This window comes from Hetaerina americana, unplaced genomic scaffold (genome assembly GCF_022747635.1).
Source record: "Hetaerina americana unplaced genomic scaffold, ioHetAmer1.1.p SCAF_3, whole genome shotgun sequence".
Classification (NCBI taxonomy): Eukaryota; Metazoa; Arthropoda; class Insecta; order Odonata; family Calopterygidae; genus Hetaerina; species Hetaerina americana.
Genome location: NW_027286874.1, coordinates 99,594,099 through 99,609,662, shown reverse-complemented (window position 1 = coordinate 99,609,662; position 15,564 = coordinate 99,594,099). Strand labels below are relative to the sequence as shown.

The window sequence follows — 15,564 nt, the reverse complement described above, 5'->3', positions numbered from 1 at the left end:
AAAAAGAAAAATCACCGCTTCAGAAAGTCATTTTCATGAACTAATTATGATGATAAGAACTTGGCAACACTGAAATTAGATACAGTTTGTTTAGTGCTTACTGATGTAATTAAAGTCAATGATCAATAAAAATTAATAAATGAATTTCTTTCAGGTGCAAAATTGGGAATATAGGGTAGCTCTTCAAATTTTCAGGACTTGATGTACACAAATGAAGCATTTGATAAGAACAATGAGACGCTTGATGAACCCCGTAAACATCAGTTACCAACCAATGGATTCAAAGCTGCAGAGGCTGCAGAAAATGATACGACGAAACCCGAAGAAGTCCCCCTCGAAAGACAAAATTGGGATAAACCGATAGAATTTTTGCTATCATGCATTGCAATGTCAGTTGGTCTTGGAAATTTATGGAGATTTCCTGTGACGGCTTTTGAAAATGGAGGAGGTGCCTTCCTTATTCCATACATAATTGTTCTTTTTGTGATAGGGAAACCTATTTATTTCATGGAAATGGCTATGGGGCAGTTCTTTAGTTCAGGGCAAGTCAGAGTTTGGGAAATGGTTCCGGCGTTTCGAGGTTGGTATACACTTAAGCTGGTTGACCCATTGCATTTTACAGAACACTCATTCAAAAATATAGGATGACATCCGACCTTGATTCTAAAATTTGGAAAAAATCATGATTTTCCATTCTCAAAAATTAGAAATGGTTATTTATAATCAATTTAATTTAATTTTTTATGTTAATTAAATCATAATATTTTTTCAAAGGTGTTGGATATGCAATGATGATATCTGTGGTATGCATGGTGACATACTACTGTTCATTGATGGCATTGGCAATATTTTATTTTCTTGAATCATTTGCATCTGAGCTTCCCTGGACTCATTGCGAGGATGCTTGGAAGAATTGTTTCGATTCTGAATCCAAAGATGGCAATTATATGAACCATGAAAATTTCTCTACGGTTGTACGTAGTTCATCGGAAATATATTTTCTGTGAGTAATAAGTGTTGGATGTAATTTTTCGTAGCTAATAGTGAATCTCCCAGATATTTTTAACAATTAAAGGTCTTGGGTTTTACAATGTAGCTCAATTATGTAATAATTACGTAACTGGTACTTTATCAGTTAACCATTGGGTGATAAATACGCTTCCCGAACCAAAAATACTGAAGAGGGGTGTACAAAGGGCTATCGAAATGGCGGTTCTGATGATTTGCCAGAGACAACACCAATGCCAGTGAAGGGGCTCATACTTGGAAAAAGCTCTATGATTGGTGAGCTATATTAAATGAAAATAATTTTCATAAAATAAAATACGCCTTTAGTTTATTGCTTACAATTTTAAATGCCTGTCAATACATTCAAAATTTAATGCATAAATATTTGGACTTGGATCAATACTCTTTGTATAATTGGAACTAGGTTCAACAATATATTGCAACGGCACTAAATACACAACATACCAAATAATGGTTTGCATGTATGGTGAAAGTTCCAAATGTGTCCATTATTTTTAAGTATATGTGATACATGCAATGCATACAGGAATGAGAAATATCAGGAGCGTTAACTCTAATTCTTATCTAATTAGTTATCTTACTCCTCTGATGAACAAATCAGAGTTACACTCCAGATAATCTTATAAAAATAATTAGGTATTAACCATATTCATTCCTCAGACATGAGTAACAGTATAAAAGGTTCGTTCGGGGTTTAAGGTATGCTGCATTAGGAAAAAACAGTTTACTGTCCTCGGTTAATTATTTTTTTAATTCTATGACTATGCATCTCAATTTTAACCGAAAGTTGAAATTGAAATAATAAAATTTAATTAAATTTCCATTTTTCCAATACTAAATAATCGTAAAACTTATCCAGATAGTCTAAGTTAAGTTTAAATATGATGTAAATTTAACTATCCAAATTATCCGAATCATTCATTGGCGCAGTCAATAGGATTTAACTGCGATCAGTCAAAAAGGGAGGCTGGAGAACGTGTTTGTAATAAATGACAGAACAAAGATTTCAAGAGCTGGAAATCGAGATGGATATGATCGGTGACGGCATTTTCAATTCCCACGAGTTTGAGAATAAATAAATATAACAAATGTAATGGAATTTTTAATAGTACATGTATTTCGCACAGGCATTCATTTAATCAATTGTATTCATGTATCAAAACTCCAAATTTATATCAGCATTTTCAAGCAAAATATGATCATAAATAAAGATAGTCATTTGTATTTCCAAGACCGATGTAGTTCTCTGACACACACACATAAATATTAGGATCAATAACCACCGTACCTCATGCAAGAATTCTTCCCTGATTGGGATACTCCCAATCCAATAACACTCCCTTTGGAATGAGCCAAGCATCAATATTAGACACTAATTTTCCCAATCTCCAAATATTTTCATCTAACTTACAAGCCCAAAACCTTCCATATCAATCCCACACTTCCAAACCTTCCCCTCCCAAACATATCCTCACCTTGCCCTTCCATCCAGCGTTCTCTCCTCTTGAAAAGTTCTCTTTAGTTCCTTTTTTCTCCAGAGGAAGGTGATTTGGCCACTGAAAATTCGCAATGCGTGTGCGTTTTAATTGTCTGTGTTTTTTTTCGCTAGCGCTATCTCGCTTATCCGTTTAAATTATATCCGTGAGACTTTCCTGCAACATATATATATATATATATATATATATATATATATATATACATATATATATATACATATATATATATATTGCCCGGGAATTGAACCCGGGACCCTCCGATCAATAGTCCAACGCTCTACACCCTGAACTACCGTGATCCAGATATATATAAATAAATAAATAAAAATATATCTTTATATATATTATATATATATATATATATATATATATATATATATATATATATATATATATATCTGGGTCGCGGTAGTCCAGGGTCTAGAGCGTTGGACTACAGACCGGGGGGTCTCAGGTTCGATTCCCGGGCTAGTCTCTGGGCACCTACAGCTCCACCCAAACTATGTGATTTTTCGGGCACCAGATCTTCCTGGGAAACCATAACTGGCACAGGGAAAGGAACTGGCCCCCCTACCCTGATGTGTGAATTTCACACGCCGTATAGGGCTTAGTACTGGGTGAACTCTGCCATCACCTACCAAACCGACCTTCGGGTTGATTATTGTGTTTATGGTTTTTATAAACACAATAATCAACCCGAATAATATATATATATATATATATGTATATAAAATATATAAATATAAATAAATATATATATATATATTTATTTATTTATATATATAAACGATCTAATTTTTGAAGCCATAAAACTTTGGCTGAATGTGTCAGTACAATTAATGTTTCCGCACTCTTATACTTCAAAATCATTGGTTCACATACTTCATTTTCAATTTTGGATTTCAGTGATAGTGTCATTCACCAGAAGGCCAATATTGACGATGGGATTGGGTATCCGGAATGGCGACTTACATTGTGCCTAATATTTTGTTGGGCCAGTGTTTTCCTGATCCTGATAAAAGGCGTGAAGAGCTCAGGGAAGGCAGCATACTTTACAGCTATCTTTCCGTATGTTGTTTTGATTGCTCTTCTCATCAAAGGGGCGACATTACCTGGTGCAGGAAATGGAGTGCTTTTCTTCATTAAACCGCAGTGGGAAGAACTTCTGAACCCAAATGTAAACTATAGTGTTCCTCTCCTTTGCACAAAGATAGTATACAAATTTACTGACTCGACATTTATCCACACCAAAATCTATATTTAACCTACAAACCGTTATTAGGGCGTTTGGCAGTTGTTGGTAGGTCACCAGCCATTTATATAGTAGGTGATGAAAGGCGTAAAAGTAATTCCATGTAGTTCAAAAATTGCTGTACGCGTTATTTTGGATTGATCTGGTCTCAACCTTATGGGATGGAAAAAGGATTCCTCAATTTCTTTGTTTGGCAGTCAATTTTATTTAACCTACCGTTATGGTATCGCCTTCCAGTGTAATTCGAGACTAAAAATCAGTCAACCTCAATGTAAGCGTTATTTTTATGTGTTATTCCTCTAAGATAGCGTTGTATAATTTCTCTATGTTGGTGTTAAACTCATACGATTTGTGTTAATGCACTAGCTTAAGTCTAACCTGAAGAGAACCTTTTATGGTGAAAGCAGAATCGTAATGTGGGGTAGTGCTGAGTGCGTGGGAGTGCACTGAAATAAAACTTCAAGTGGTGTACAATAGAATGTGCTAAATTGTTTCTGGGAGTACGAATTAATCAGGACGTCTCACAATACATCTATAAATATAAAATTCTAAACATTTTTCAGTTCGATGTGAAAATACTTATACAAAATATTGCAGAAGGCTATTTGATGTAATGGACGTCTAGCATAAAAAAAAGTTGTGGCATTTTTTTAGAAAATAGGCTACTTGAAGAAGATATCTTCCATGACGACATAGATAACTCGTGAGCGAAATTCAAATGGTAAATTTCTCGCCAGCTGGCGGGCAACGCCTAGCTCCCAAAGTTAACAGTGATGACTTATTGTCTTGATGAGACTAATACTATAATTCAGCAGTTGTTACAATTACATTTGAAGAATAACAAGAAAAACTCTTCAAACACCTCACAGATACTTTTGCACACCACCCACCAAAGTCGAAGTTTATCTATGGCTTAAGTTTAACATGAGGATGAGTTTTAGTCATTTCGGGAAGGGGCTAAAATGTTTGAAGACCAACTAACGACAGTTTTAACGTCGAATATATTAAGATGGCCAAGAAGAAATTAGTTGTATGAATGAATTATGTTAGTAATTATTGAATTAAATGAATTTATTAATGAAATGAAGCTATTATTAATGATTGTGGGTAATTAAACTCTATGCACTGATTAAAATGTGATATTTCCAGGTTTGGATGGCAGCTGTAACCCAATGCTTCTTCTCACTATCTGTGTCTTTTGGACCAGTTATATACTATTCGTCTTTCAACAACTTCCGGCATAATTTCCACAGGTAAAACTTAATAGGTAATAGCATCCTATGTACCTTATAATCTCGTATCTTCATAACAACTGCACAACTGAAGTACGATTTAATACACAGTTAACAGCGTTTTTAACTGGACAAATAAAATAATCGAATATGCCCATATTTGGGATCGTTGTATCACTGGTTGCCGTCCACACTGCCTCGTAGGTATGTTATACGTACAATGAACACGCAGGTGAAATTTATGGAAAAATAGTGCAAGAGTAACTCTTCCAGCATTTAAAACTTAAGAATGGGAAATGACAACGTATTCAAGGATATTAAACCAAAAATCTTTCGCCATATTACCCCAAAAAAAGTTGGAGATGCGTAGATGAGGGCCGGTCCTCGCAAAATTATTTGTACTTCTGATTGTTGTATCAAAATGGGACGCTGCATACCTGTGCCCGCATGATACGCTTCTCACCGTCTGTTGATAGTTTTATTTTATTTTTTATTGTGGGATCCACAAGGATGGGGAACATTATTTATCGTCACCTGCGTTGAAATATTTTGAAAAATGTACTTGCATCATCAAATTAAGTCGTCATTAATATTGCTTTTTGACAGCCTGAAAGTTTCTTTATTGCTCAGCAATCAATAAAGACCAGGTAATTTAACAAATACGTACGTATATAGTATTTGTAAGTGCGACTATTCCTTGCATCGGATCGGTTATATTTAATTAGGTGCTTAAATAAGACTAGTCTTCTTGATTAAAAGTTATTTGAGGGTTTATGCTTTGAAGCACTCTATATTTAGCTGAAGGGGGAATGATCATTTAATTTTCCACCATATTATTTGATATTCCTCTTATCCTAATTGCAGATCCCATTTGACTTTAGTCATCATTAACATGGCGTGGGTTTATAAAGTTCAATTAACTCAGTTCAACACTCAGGTGAGCCTTAGAAAGGTTAATTATACAAATGATTAATACTAAAAAGAAAAACATAATAAAATACGACACGATTTGGCGTCTTCAACATTGCTAAAGCAAGATTGAATTTAGGCTTGGAGCAAGAATCCTCACGTGCGGGCATCTGTGCAGATTAACGAAAGGGATACTATGCTCTCTGATTCATTCTTCTTTCTCTTCAAAGATCTCTGAAAACCACAGTTTTACTGTTCTCAGATAAGCCTTGCGTGTTACGCCTATAGCCGACCATCCCTTACGTCGTGGAAAATTGTGTGTATGCACAGCAAGGCATGGCTCGCAAATATCATTAAGGGGGACTACCCGCGACTCTCCTCACGCCCTATATTCCGAATCTGTGTGTTTCCAGACTATGCTCCCGTGGGTGCGATGTAGGTGCTAGGAAAAACCTAGATTAAATGCTCCCCATATTGTGGTTCGGATTTCATGAGGAACTAGGCCAATACAGGGATTATTCGTCTTGCATGGGCCATTCATTTTTGTTGTACCACTAAAATAATTTAATTAATAAGTATAATTCTGTTTACATTTAGCTGATTTTTCAGGCTGGTTCATCGTAGAACTCTGAAAAAAATTCCAAATCTAATTGTGAATATGCTCTTTTTTTTAATGCAGAGACGTGTGGGTGGTGACTTCAATGGATACATTTACCAGCCTTTTGGCAGGATTTACTATATTTTCCATTTTGGGAAATTTGGCCCATGAGCTTGGCATTGAGGATATTGGTGAAGTTGTGAAAGGAGGCACGGGTTTAGCATTTATTTCATATCCAGATGCACTTGCAAAATTTGGTGTTGCTCCTCAGGTAAGTTTTATGTAGTCCCTATCATTCCTTAATTCGGTGTCGATTACAAATTTTGTGGCATCAAAGTGATGTGCAATATTTGATTATGCATTATTATATTATGTAATAAAAATAATGTATACCAATAGAATACACTAGATTGAATTGCTATATATAAATGTTATGGAGTTTCTGGTCTTAATATTTACTCATATTGGGTGTTTTAGCTACGCTGATCAGGATCTCATTATCCTAAAATTCTAGAATTTTTGTTGAAGGTTTCAATAGAAAGTATTTCAATTGAAAATATTAACCATTACAATAAAATACAGAGAATAAAATTTACTTTTACTGTATAACGGTATTCACTAACGCACTGTGTGTAATGGTTACAGCCACATAGTAGACGCCAGAAGCGTATGTTTCTGAATCCCTGTCTCCGCGTACTCCGCGATACTTGCCGTTTAGTAAGCAGGGGGAGGGCTTTGGCTGTGTGGGTGCAGGAAAAAGAATTACTCATCTCTTTTTAGTTTTCAAAATTTTCGATAAAATTATTGCAATAAAAAAGCATATTCCAATCATAGGGCTAGAGATAAAAATTTCAAAGTTATTTTTCTTTATGAATCATTACTCCAGTGTTGCTCTCATTCGATGACTAGTGCACTGGTTTGATGCACGCATACTTTTTGTTATAAAATTGGTAGGCATTGTTAGTCGAGTTCTTTCTCCTGAAAACAGTCTGAAGTGGTTCAATTGAATTTTTAGAAGGAAATATACGTGCCTTAATATATAATTGAATGAATCTTGGTTTTGTGCCATTTAAATGACTTTGTTTTCATTTGTTGATTGTAGGTTTTCTCTGTCCTCTTCTTCATCATGCTGTTCACCCTAGGGTTGGGAAGTGCCTGTGCTCTCATTGGGTCAGTCATTACCATATACTCAGACATGATGCCAAAAATTCCAGTCTGGATCATTACCCTAATATCTTGCATTATTGGCTGTATTTTTGGCCTCATGTATATTACGCCGGTAAGTGATGTCAATTTGAATTAAGTAGACTTGTCATATCATAGTACATGTTTCACTTCTGTCTCAAATAACCTCAAATAATAGCTGAATCACCATCTAAAGAAAGAATGCCTCAGGAATTTTGTCTATGATACTTGACAGAAATAACTCGTCCAATTATTGAGTATTTTACCATTGACCTTTTTATTTTTAATTATTTTTTAGTACTCTGAAAGCCACCGTTATGGTGGCTTTCAGAGTATGGTGGCTTTATGGAAAAGAAGAAGCCTTTAATGACGTTTTATTGGCAAGAGATAAATAAAGTCTGTTTTAATAAACTTGGAGTAGTTTTTAACTTATAAAATCCAATTTTGAATTAGTACTTGCATTTAACAGCAAAATAGTTTTCAACAGGTGACTAAGCACTACTACGCCACACGTAATAACTTAGCGTGCGGCAACTTTCAAAGATGCTTTTCTTTATTGCTGTCTAATCGGCTAGCAAATATTCGTCAGCGGAAGGAATTGTTGCCTTAAAAATATTTTCATTTTAGGTGTTTGAAGAATAAGCATTTTCCTGGACACATAGGACACGTCTTAAGGACATTGAAGGGCTTAATTTGCCAATGAGTCAAAACAGAGTTACGTAACAGCGGGAAAACTAGCAAAGGCTAGAAATTTCGTCGACTAAAGTTCCTTCATGATTCATTCTTGAACAAATTGCTCACTTCTCTCTGTATGTCCAAAGATAGTAAATGTTCACTTCAAAGAGTAACCAGGTAGCCAGATACAGAACTGGCACATTTTTGGATATGTATCCCACCTTGACGATCAATTAGAGGGCATAATCGCTTGGGTTCCTGCAGGCAAACATTGAAGGGGGTTTGGAATGCAACGATAGACGAAGGAAAAGATGGCGATTAGGGGAAATACAGTCTAGGTACAAGGAATTGCCACGGGGAGAAAGCAATGGAGTTCTGTAAGAGACAGAGGTTAGTGATCACCAACACTTGGTTTAGACACCACAAAACGCGTAGGTATACATGGAAAATGCAGGTGGCTCAGAAAGGTATCAGTGAGATTATATTATGGCTAGGCACAGATTCAGACACACTGTGATCAATTCGTACAGCTTCCAGGGAGCGGATACGGAGTCTGACTACAATTTAGTTGCTATGAAGTGTAGAGCCCGTTTCAAAGAGATAAGGCAGAGGCGACGGGCTAGGAAATGGAATGCAGAAGCATTAAATGGATTGAAAAGGAAGGAGTACCAGCAGGCTGTGGAGAAAATCATGGAGGACGGTAAAGAGCTGAGTTATGTCGAAGAAAAATGGGAATGCATCAAGAAAGGGATATCGAAAGCCACAAAAGACACTATAGGAACCGTTAACGGGCAAAGGACAAGGAAACCATGGATCACAGATGAGATAATTACAAAGATGGATGAGAGGAGAAAATGGAAGAATGTAGGTACAGAGTTAGGCAAAATGAAGTACAAAGAATTGAATAATAAATTGAGGCGGGCAACAAATAAAGCAAAAGAAGCATGGTGGAAGACGCAGTGCGAGGATATGGAAAGTTTGCGGAAGGGTGGAATTGGTGCGCTATACAGCAAGGTTAAATCGCTATCGGGAAGTAAGAAGGTAAGATCTATGCCAACAGTTAGATATAAGTCCCGTAAGATAATGGCTGACACAAAAAAGATCCAAGAGAGATGGGAGGAATCTATAGAATAATTGAATGGTAAAGAACTTAGGCCAACAAGGTTAGACATAGAAAAGGAACGTGACGTAGAGGGAGATAGCTTAGGTCCAGGCATACTCGAAGACGAGATAGAAAGGGCATTAAGAGAGATGAAACTAAATAAGGCAGTGGGGGTGCATGACATTCCGTGCCTTGCGTGGGGAATCAAAATTATTGTTCTGTAGTCGTCACATGGTGTAGCCTTTACCTTTTTCGGAATGGGAACTAACATTGACTTCCCAAAGTCTTCCAGCCGGATTCCTTCCTCAAGGATACGACGAATCAGTCCATACAGCCTCTTCCTCCAACATTTTCCTAAGCATTTCAGTTGTGCCGCAGGAATGTCATGCACCCCCACGGCCGGTCCTGCGGAACAACTAAATTGCTTCGGAAAATGTTAAAACAATATCCCTACCGTGATTGTTGAAATATGTTGTATGATATAAAAAGAACGATCGATCATTGACGGGAGTAAAATTATTCATTTTGCAAAATGACTTGATTCTTTTCATTGTAGGGCGGGCAATTTATATTGACATTGGTTGACTATCACGGTACCTCATTTGTTGTGTATATTTTATCAACATTTGAAGTTATTGCTGTAATGTGGGTTTACGGTGAGTTGAATATATTGTATATGTTATGCATTTATAAGATGAATTATTATTTAATCTATGATAAGTCAATTATTCTTTCAAGGCATGGAAAGCTTCTGTAAAGATATTGAATTTATTCTTGGTCACAAAGTGAGCTCTTATTGGAGGATATGTTGGGCAGTTCTCATACCTCTGTTTTTACCTGTGGTATTAATATACTCGCTTGTAAATTCAAAGCCTCTGACATATATAGGCATTCCATATCCAACCAGTGCTGTGGGTAAGATACTAATGAGAAAGAAAATTATGTGAATATGATGCCATTTCGGTATATGTGTATTATTGGCAATTTTTACGTTTAATTTTTGTGAAATTATACATGATGATAAATAACTATCAATTTTCAGTTTGTGGTTGGCTGTTATCAACGGTAGGAGTTTTGCAAATACCAATTTGGGCAGCAAGGGAATATTGGAAATCCAATGAAAATACACCTTATGAGGTAGGTGGAGTGGTGAATATTACTGGTAATTTTATTATGTAAATCCGTTGAATCAAAATTCATATTCCTCTTAGGGTGATGCATTGTTATTATAGATATTGCAGAATACACCTGTTGAAATAACAGCATTAAGTGAGTTTGTATGATTTCTGACTAACTTTGGAATATATTTGACAGCCATGTATCGTGAAGACAAACAAATTAGAAAATTTAATTAGAGTATTATGCATGCAATGCTTGATCCTTTCTGAATCCTCTCCTCTCTAAAAAATAACACATTCTTTGCCCAAAAATCAATATTAATTAATTAAATAATATTCATTTTATTCCAAGAATATTTTTACGTAGCTCTTATAACTATCCCATTATTTTATTCATTCTATGGCCTGATTACCTGCAAATGTTTCCATGCTTCAAAAATACATGAGGTTCAGTGGTGGAACACCCTTTTGTGCGCCTCTTTTCATACTTCTGTCGTACTTTTTGCTTCATTAACAGTAGCCGATGAGTCAAGGTAGGTTTTGATGGACTGAGGGATAGAGCACTGTTACATTACAAGTTACGCCTAACACTATTTAAAATACCTTAAAACAGTGAGCTACGGTAAAAATATTTTTTAACTCGGCACACCTACTCCAAACCTACCTCCTACGGACCTAATCTTTTTCTCTACTGCTTCCTTGCTTCTCTTATCCTACATCGTCCCATAATGCCCGGGCTTCAAATTCAAATGCCATTCGATATGTCCTGCACCAATTTTCTCACTGTCGTCGAATTTCTACCAACACCAGGCCTACTTTAATTAGCTTTATTCTCTACCAGGCCTACAACGCGTTCGTTTGTTTTCCTTTCTGCCCATTTTATTTTACATTTTAACCTTAAGGCTCATCATGCTGTCTCAACGACCAAGTTTCACAGCCGAACCCAAATACCCTCCATTGCAAAGTTTTCATAAATCTTACTGATTTTAGCTCCTCGCCTACTTGTATTCCTACCTACAGCCCATCCTATTCCCCCCGAGCCACTTCACTGGTGTATACGATGAAATACACACGTTAAAATGGATAGCTCTCTCCTATATCCCCGCATCTCACTGTCAATCATTGATTCTCGATCGGCTGCCAGCACTGTTGTAAGGTTTACAAGCTGGGTCATTGAGGAAAGGGTGTAAGCGTGTATTGGAGGATTTTGAGCTGTGGGTTTGAAGAAGAATGGAAAAAATAGACGGGCAGAAAGGACAGGGAACGCTGAAGTTTTAGAAATTGTAGAGTAAGAGAGAAGGCTGTTGGGAGAAATTCGAAGTGGGCAGGATAGAGTTATTCAGAGGAAATGGGTCGTTGAAAATAGCAATAGAGAGGAGTCATTTGGGTAAACAAGGTCGAGGTAAGAAAAGATATTTTGTACGGATTGAAGGGAAGCAGGAAGTATGCTGAGTAAAGAATGTTTTATTGTAACTTAGGCTTTAGTGTGTACATGTAAAAAAGGCGGGGCTCATAAATGTAGCAGTAGTCATGTGGTGGATAAATAAAAAATCTGCCTTTACCGGTCGACTGCTTTTGAATATAATAATATACGAGGGTCATCCGGAAAGTAGTACCCGTTCGTGAAATAAAGACACAAAAGTAAATATTAACAAACATAAAAAATTTTATTTGAAAGAGGATACTTTAAACTACTTCTCAACATAATCTCCAAGCAAATTAAGGCATTTGTCATAACGTGTGACAAGTTTCTGTATTCCTGCTGCATAGTCCTTCGCCGCCAGCTCATTGAGATACGCGAGGGACCCATCTTGCACAAATTTTTGCATAATGCAGATGGTGTTTAACAATTTCATGAACAATTGTTCGAGAAACATTGGGAAAATGCTCACAGATGTCATCAATTGTGACGCGCCGATCGTTCCTCACGAATTCGTCAACTGAGCTCACCAGTTGGTCTGTAATGACAGACGGTCTCTCCGAACGCTCATCGTCGTGTGTGTTCCCCCTCCCCATGTTGAAGTTGCGACACCACCGCCGAACAGACGACTCGTCCATTACATTGTCTCCATACACCTCCTTTAATTGGCGATGAATATCACATGGGCGAACGTTTCTTGCATTGAGGAATTTAATCACTGCCCTCACTTCACAACTGGCGGCGTTCTCAATTTTTTTAAACATTGTAAACAATCACAGAAACAACACAGGCAATGCTAGCGTCACGCAACTTGGCTCAGAGAAGGCAGACAAGCCACTGAAGCTATCTGACCTCGTCCAGCGGCTACTCGCGTCGTCAGCACTTCATGCGGCACGAACGGGTACTACTTTCCGGATGACCCTCGTATAATGTAAAGCATCAATTTTTCTTAGTTTCGCACAATTTTTTAACCTTCCGGTGCAAGGCGTCCATTTCTTACGGTTTCTGTTAACTCCCCATTTCCTCGCACTGCTGTCCACTAGGTTTTTTACAGGATTTAATGTTTCGCTTAAGTTAATTATTTTAATTCTTATACTTTTTACCCCATAGTTCTTTATTTAGGTTCTTTTATGGCCTTCTCTTGCATCTTTTCCTACCAATCAATGTCTCTTTTCATCTATTACTTCAAAGTTCTTCTCCTATTTACCGTTATACAGTTTTGTTTTCAGCTTAAATTACTCCACTATTTTTAAGATATTTGCAAATCTCTTCTACTATACTGTATTCATAGGATTTCCATTATTCACCATTTTTTCACCTAATTTGTGTTTTTCCTTCCTTTTTGTCCCGATTAAAGCCACTTTCCATTTTTATTTTATTTATAATCTGTTTGAGGTAACGCTTGGCATTTGAATCCGCATCCGTCCCCAGGAGACTGCGAATTATGATGCTGCTCCTGGCTATTTTCCTAGCCATTATATGAATTAACGGATGCACTTCTTATCTTCCGTCATTTGCCACGATACCAACGTTTATTGAAGTTTTAAACTTGGCGTTAGTTATATGTAAGCTATTTCTCTTATATAACAATATTACGTTTCCCCACTGTTCAATTCTGATTCGTAAAACTTAATCGCCTACCTCACTTGTACCGCTCCCTTTGTCCACCTTCAAATTCCCATCCGCTGTAAGCATAAATTATTTTCTTCCATGAAAAACTTGATTAAGAATCAAACTCTTTCGCTGTACTTTTATCTCTAGGTTACATTGTGCAGGTGTAAGTTTGGAGGTGGTACACGTACCTTAAGAATTGCGAGTGTGGAAGTGATATGCCTTAAGTAACCTTGAACATATACATAACTTGTCCAGAAATAACATGTTTTCCTATTATAAGAGCTTAAGTATAGATTCCATTGAAAAAATATTTTTAGAATTTCAATGGAGTTCTGACATAATGTAGACACGTATGACTAATATTGTTGTCGCTTCAGTGTCAGTTGACGACTTCTTTATAGTCATTATTAATAAATGGAAATATCGCTATTATTTTCCCCTTTGACGATTTTCATTTTCATCCTTTACCGATTAATTATTTACCTAATGTGCTAGTTTAGAGCAAGATCCTAAAAATAAATTGATAAAAAACGCTACTCAACTAGCGCTATTTGACTAAGGCAGTTGCATTTCTCTATAGTTCTCAATAAACATCGGATAAAAATAAAGAATTTCTCGTCATGGTTAGAGAATTGAAATATTAAAAAAAATATTTGTACTAAGGAACCGTTTGAATTGATATAATTTTTACTCATCACAGCAAAAAAACTCTACACTATCTGAATACTGAATAAAATATCAATAAAAATTCATATTTTTGAAATTTTAATAAAAATTAATTTTACATAAATGTAATCACCAATATGCTTATTGAGTTCCCTGTCGTACTAATTAGCGTGGCATGCCTTTTAATATCCCTTGATGTTAAAGCATTAGTAAGGGGAATCAGTGGGGAAATTCTTGCTGTAGGAGAGGGTGTTTTTAGTTAAATTAAATTGTAAATTAAAATGAAGGTGAAGGATTTTGCCAAGTGTGTCAGTCTTGGTTTAGCGGCATTATAAAAAGATGAAAGGCAGCTTCAGATACATCCTGCCCTGAATGATGGCCCCCGAAGATAATGTTTCAATGTTAAAACATGTGATCTGCTAATAATTTCTTACTTTGAAATTGTAATAAATGTGCGCTTATGTTTTCCTTTTTGATATCTAGAATAATAATTGTATTTTTTTTAGAAGTTAGCATCTCTGTTCAGATCCAGTAGTAAATGGGGACCAAGAAATCCTAAAATTAAAGAAGAATGGATGCTGTATAAAGCTCAGTTTGTCGAACAAAGGAATAAAACTAACAGGCTGAAATACATGTGGCGAGTATTGCTTGGAATAGAAGAGGAATGATTGTGTTAAATAAAAAAAACTTAAGTTATGCTTTGTTATTTTGAAAATATATTAATGTGTATTCTTTTGAAAAATACAGTTTTGTTTTTGTTCCTCTACACAAATGAAGCATTTCTTAATCAGTATGTTTGGATAATTAAATTATAATATAATGTCTCTAGAGTTTTCACACATGGAAGTAGTAACCACTATTCGCATTAGTGGAACGAACTTAAAGCCCGTGAAAAAAAACAAATTCACACTTTTCCACAGGTTTATTGGCAACGTAAAACGCGTTGTACGTTGCCAATAAACATGTGGAAAAGTGAGAATTTGTTTTTTTTCTTATAATGATGAACTTTCTCTACACCTCGCCTGACTCTGTTGAATGTGTTTGGAACAGATGGATTTTGCACCGGATAGACTTTCAGAGGATGGGTGGATTTGGAAATTTGTAAAAAAGTAACAAGTTATTATAAAATATTACGCCCTAGGAAATGGTTTCGTAACTATTGATCCTCCGGATTTTTTAGAAATAAATTTTATCTTACATTATATGTCCATCTCTTTTGAGGACTCAGCAATTTACGATTTTGAACAAATTATGCAAAATCTTCAATC

At 36.0% G+C, this 15,564-nt stretch overlaps 1 protein-coding gene across 1 annotated transcript; it reads left to right on the top strand.

Moving 5' to 3' along the window:
- The first annotated feature begins 201 nt into the window (after positions 1–201).
- Positions 202–14,964, top strand: LOC139690479 (sodium-dependent nutrient amino acid transporter 1-like). The gene is made up of 10 exons (XM_071587936.1): positions 202–580; positions 775–1,003; positions 3,432–3,702; positions 4,927–5,030; positions 6,598–6,787; positions 7,619–7,795; positions 10,035–10,134; positions 10,217–10,393; positions 10,521–10,615; positions 14,803–14,964. The coding sequence occupies exons 1-10, from the start codon at positions 202–204 to the stop codon at positions 14,962–14,964; spliced, it is 1,884 nt and encodes a 627-aa protein (XP_071444037.1).
- The last annotated feature ends 600 nt before the right edge of the window (positions 14,965–15,564 follow it).